The 5,394-nt window shown below is 46.0% G+C and overlaps 1 protein-coding gene across 1 annotated transcript in view; it reads right to left on the bottom strand.

Annotated features, from left to right (window-relative positions):
• LOC134395753 (vomeronasal type-2 receptor 26-like) overlaps window positions 1-510 on the bottom strand; it is a 981-nt gene extending 471 nt beyond the window's left edge. The window contains exon 1 of the mRNA XM_063121916.1: window positions 1-510. This exon is cut by the window's left edge and continues 471 nt beyond it. Coding sequence (XP_062977986.1) covers window positions 1-510 — 510 coding nt within the window.
• Between the last annotated feature and the right edge of the window lie 4,884 nt (window positions 511-5,394).

Here is a 5,394-nt window from a genome sequence, read left to right as displayed (position 1 = left end):
AATCATAACTTGGACACTGGAACAGGAAATGATCACAGAGTTGGCCAAACTCTTCCCCAGCCACTTCCTCACCCTGTTCCCTGGTTTAGTGGCCAAGAAGGCCAACACCACAGTGATTGTTTTGGCCAACACAGAAGAGATGGCAACTGAAAGGTTGATGCTGAAGGCTGTTTGTCGGAGAAGACAAGTTGGTTTGATTGGCTGCCCAATGAACAGGAGAGAGGTCAGAAAGGAAAGCAGCAGGGAGATGAGGAGAATGTAGGAAAGGTCCCGGTTATTGGCCTTGACGATCGGTGTTTCTAGGTATTTAATGAAAATTCCTAACACAAAGCCAGTGGTTAAGGACAAGAAGAGGGCAAAGGAAGCCAGGATGATCCCCAAAGGTTCATCATAGGACAGAAAGATTATTTCCTTGGGGACACATTGATCACGGGCCTCCTTTGGATGTTGATCTTCTGGACACTTGAGGCAGTGGTCTGCATCTGGAAAGAAGAAGAGTGACTTCAGCATCGCTAACATCACTCATACATCCAGAACTTTCTGTGTTCTGTTACATGGAACAAGGATAGGATAGGGGAGAGGTCACAAGACAACAGTGTTTAGTAGGACATGGAAAGAGACAACTTGGGACCAGGATACCTGAGAGAGAGCCTTCTCCCTTACCAACCAGCTCGGTCACTTAGGTCATCCAAGGACATGCTCACGGTGATTCCGCATAGACCCATCCTCTGATTGGAGTCCACAGGGGAAGAGCCTTCAGCATGGTGCCCCCCTCCTATGGAATTCCCTGACTCTGAAGGTCAGGCAGGTGCCAACTTTGTATTCCTTTTGGCGCCTCCTGAAAACTTCATTATTGCAGAAAGCCTTTCCTTAATGACCATAGGAATGAACTCAGAGTGAGCAGCGGGTGGGCCTTTCTGGGGAAGGAGTTTCATTTGCAGGGTGCCACAACCAGAAAGGCCCTCTCTCCAGTCACCACCCATGCCTAATTTCAAAATATGGGTGGACCCAGAAGAGAGCCTCTGATTACAAACATAGACTTTGGATAGTTTCAAATATTTGCTGTATTTCTCATGGGAACACTCTTTCCTCTGAGGTCAACTACCTTCCTGAGTGGAGATTGTCCCTTCTGGACATGGTACACAAGTGTAGCAGCAAGGTGGTTCTCCTTCCTGGATCTCCTTGGCATATCCTGGGCGACAGCTCTCGACACACCTGGAACGAGGCACTGTCTAGCAATAATGAGAAGGAACATCAAGGAAAGGGCTTATGGAAATGAATCACAGAGTTTAGAATAGGGTGACCCTATGAAAAAGAAGGCAGGGCTCCTGTATCTTTAACAGTTGTATTGAAAAGGGAATTTCTGCCGGTGTCATTTGTATATATGGAGAACCTGGTGAAACTCCCTCTTCATCACAACAGTTAAAGCTGCAGGTGCCTTGCCCTCTTTTACATCTGGTCACTCTAGTATAGCTCCTGCAGCTTTAACTGTTGTGATGAAGAGGAACTTTCACCAGGTTCTCCATATATACAAATGACACCTACTGAACTCCCCTTTTCTATGCAACTGTTAAAGATACAGGAGCCCTGTCCTCCTTTTCATATGGTCACCCTAGTTTAGAAAGGACTAGGGATCAGGAGGAATACATCCAGGAGGTGAAGCTTCCTGACTTTTAGTCAATTTGAACCCTGAACTTCAGCTTTCTTTCCTGGGAGCTTGCCCAACTCGATGTACATTGAGTCAGGCACAAGGATGTCCAGTCTGTTAAGTAATTTTTTTGTGTAAAAAGCAATTTGTGCAAATAGCAGCTGTGATTTGCAAACCTGTTCTACTTTACATTCAAGAACACATAACGCTATGTCCAATGGGACTTACTTGCTGGTAAGTGTGCCTAGAATTGCACTAGAAGTCTCATATGTATTATTCCACATATTACAGCTTCTTTGATGGCACAAGTCAACAAAAGAATCTACAGAATCGGACTCAAAGAGTACTTATCAATGGAACCTTCTCAAACTGGGGAGAGGCAACAAGTGGGGTACCGCAGGGCTCAGTCCTTGGCCCAGTGCTCTTCAACATTTTGATTAATGATTTGGATGATGAGGTGCAGGGAACGCTTATCAAATTTGCAGAAGACACCAAATTGGGTGGGTTAGCTAACACCCTGGAAGACAGAAACAAACTTCAAAGTGATCTTGATAGGCTGGAGTGCTGGGCTGAACACAACAGAATGAAATTTAATAGGGATAAATGCCAAGTTCTACATTTAGGAAATAGAAACCAAAGGCACAGTTACAAGATGGGGGACACTTGGCTCAACAATACTACAAATGAGAAGGATCTTGGAATTGTTGTAGATCACAAGCTGAATATCAGCCAACAGTGTGATATGGCTGCAAGAAAGGCAAATGCTATTTTGGGCTGCATTAATACAAGTATAGCTTCCAAATCACATGAGGTCCTGGTTCCTCTCTATTCGGCCCTGGTTAGGCCTCATCTAGAGTATTGCGTCCAGTTCTGCACTCCACAATTCAAGAACGACACAGACAAGCTGGAGCGTGTTCAGAGGAGGGCAACCAGGATGATCGGGGGTCTGGAAACAAAGCCCTATGAAGAGAGACTGAAAGAACTAGGCATGTTTAGCCTGGAGAAGAGAAGATTGAGGGGAGACATGAGAGCACTCTTCAAATACTTGAAAGGTTGTCCCACAGAGGAGGGCCAGGATCTCTTCTCGATCCTCCCAGAGTGCAGGACACGGAATAACGGGCTCAAGTTAAAGGAAGCCAGATTCCAGCTAGACATCAGGAAAAACTTCCTGACTGTTAGAGCAGTATGACAATGGAACCAGTGACCTAGGGAGGTGGTGGGCTCTCCCACACTAGAGGCCTTCAAGAGGCAGCTGGACAACCATCTGTCAGGGATGCTTTAGGGTGGATTCCTGCATTGAGCAGGGTGTTGGGCTCGATGGCCTTGTAGGCCCCTTCCAACTCTGCTATTCTATGATTCTATGATTCTATGAAATCATTTCCCCTACCCCATGGGAACGCCAGGGCCACACAATGGTTTCTGGATCCATGATGAGCTTTACGTCTGAGGATGCCTGTTTCTTCATGCTCCCAATATTGACTCTACCACAAGAGAGGTTGGGAAACAGCACCCAATTCACAATATCAAAATCAGGTTCCAGCTCCCCTTTCTCATTCAGATATAGTCCATCCATGGAAACATTAGAAAGATGGACTTCTCTTAAGAAGGCATGAAACTAGAGTGACGGAGAAAACAACCAGCATTTAGAAAACATGAAAGCATATTCCGTATCTTCTCATCTAGAGCTCTAACTTTCCTTGAACTGGGGCCAAAGCACATCCGAACTGGACACAAAGTGGCTGACAGTCATTGGTTTTTTGCATTAACAACTGTGGCCTTAGCTAGACCTAAGGATTATCCCAGGCAAAAGGAGGGCTTGTCCCTGCCTGCTTCCGGGATCCCTTGTGTCCTCTGCATGCACAGGAATGATCCTGGGATGATCCCAGAATATAGGCCTGATCTAGACATGTTACCATAATGTTCCTCCTCATTCTCCTTCCCTCATTATATGAATTTTCACCCTGAAACAATCTTCTCCAACCTGGGAGCTGTCTTCACAGTGCCCGGTTGGTGCTGCCTACCTCTTCAATCTTGCGCTTTCCTGGAGTGGCATTGGGTAATCCCGACACCAAGGAAAGAGTGCAGGGTTTCTGGGCAGCCATCTGGCTCCCAGAGCCACCCCCTCACTCTTCCTGGTGGAGGGTGACCAATTGCTGGGTGCCTTCCACCAGGTTCCACCCCCGGGTTGACCCCGGATGGGCCATGGAGCAACATTACATGGCGGAAGTGTTGTGTTGACATTGCTCCATTTGGAAAAGTCAGGGTAAATCCCCAACGTTTTCAAATCAGAGCATCACGAGGAAGCCCCGCAGTTCCACTTGCATCGTGGAACCAACGCAGCGCAGATCCACAGCCACCACAAGGATTTCCCAGGGAGACATTTTTCTCCCTCTCTCAAAATACTAGAACCCAAAGGGGTCATCCATGAAGCTGATTGGCGAGAGATCCAGGACAAATAAAAGGAAGGACTTCTTCACACAGCACATAGTTAAATTATGGAACTCACTACCACAAGATGGGGGTTGGACTCGATGGCCTTGTAGGCCCCTTCCAACTCTGCTATTCTATGATTCTATGATTCTATGTAGTGATTAGGGTGACCCTATGAAAAGGAGGACAGGGCTCCTGTATCTTTAACAGTTGCATAGAAAAGGGAATTTCAGCAGGTGTCATTTGTATATACGGAGAACCTGGTGAAATTCCCTCTTCATCACAACAGTTAAAGGTGCAGGAGCTATACTAGAGGGACCAGATGTAAAAGAGGGCAGGGCACCAGCATGCTTTAACTGTGGTGATGAAGAGGAATTTTCACCAGGTTCCCCATATATACAAATGACACTAGCAGAAATTCCCTTTTCTATACAACTGTTAAAGATACAGGAGCCCTGTCCTCCTTTTCATATGGTCACTGTAGAAGTGATGGCCACCAATCTGGATGGCTTCAAAAGGGGGTTGGATAAATTCGTGGAGGCAAAGGCTATCCATGGCTACTAGCCTTGATGGTTGTGTGCTATCACCAGTATTCGAGGCAATAAGCCTGTGCGCACCAGTTGCTGGGGAACATGTGTAGGAGGGTGCTGTTGCACCATGTCCTGCTTGTTCATCCCTGGCTGATGGCTTGTTGGCCACTGTGTGAACAGAGTGCTGGACTAGATGGACCCTTGGTCTGATCCAGCATCAGGGCACTTCTTATGTTCTCCATGTATAGACAGCCTCCTGTTGTCCTTTAGATATTTTGTGTATATGTTGCAGTTGCAATGCACACAGGGTTGTTGTTGTTGGTATTTTGGAGGAGACTGCTAGTGGAGACTACTACCTAGTGGAGAATGCTACTACCATCTACTGACTCAATATCTTTGCAACATGCTCAATTATTTGCCTCTTGACATTAATGGAATTTAGAAATCAACCCAATAACAATTTGCATGCTGGAATAACTGAGTAAAGCAAAACAACAAGATCTCTCCTAAGCACATCTAGACCTTGGGGGAACCCAGTGCTACTCTTCGTTGGTTCTGCTATTTCTGTTTATTAATCTTAATTATTGGAGGCACAACCCCAATACACATCCCTGTGGAACCCCACTATTTCCTTCCTTTCATCTGGAGAATTTACCATTGATTTCTACTCTCTGCTTACTTTCCTTTAACGAGTTACTGATCCATGAGAAGACCTCTCCTCTTATTCCATATCTGCTATGTTTGTCCAGGGGTCTTTGGTGAGGGACTTTATCAAGATCCTTTTGG

The sequence above is a fragment of the Elgaria multicarinata genome, chromosome 3, assembly GCF_023053635.1.
Source record: "Elgaria multicarinata webbii isolate HBS135686 ecotype San Diego chromosome 3, rElgMul1.1.pri, whole genome shotgun sequence".
Taxonomy (NCBI): domain Eukaryota; kingdom Metazoa; phylum Chordata; class Lepidosauria; order Squamata; family Anguidae; genus Elgaria; species Elgaria multicarinata.
Note: the sequence above shows the minus strand (reverse complement) of the source record. Positions and strands in the feature narration are given on the sequence as shown.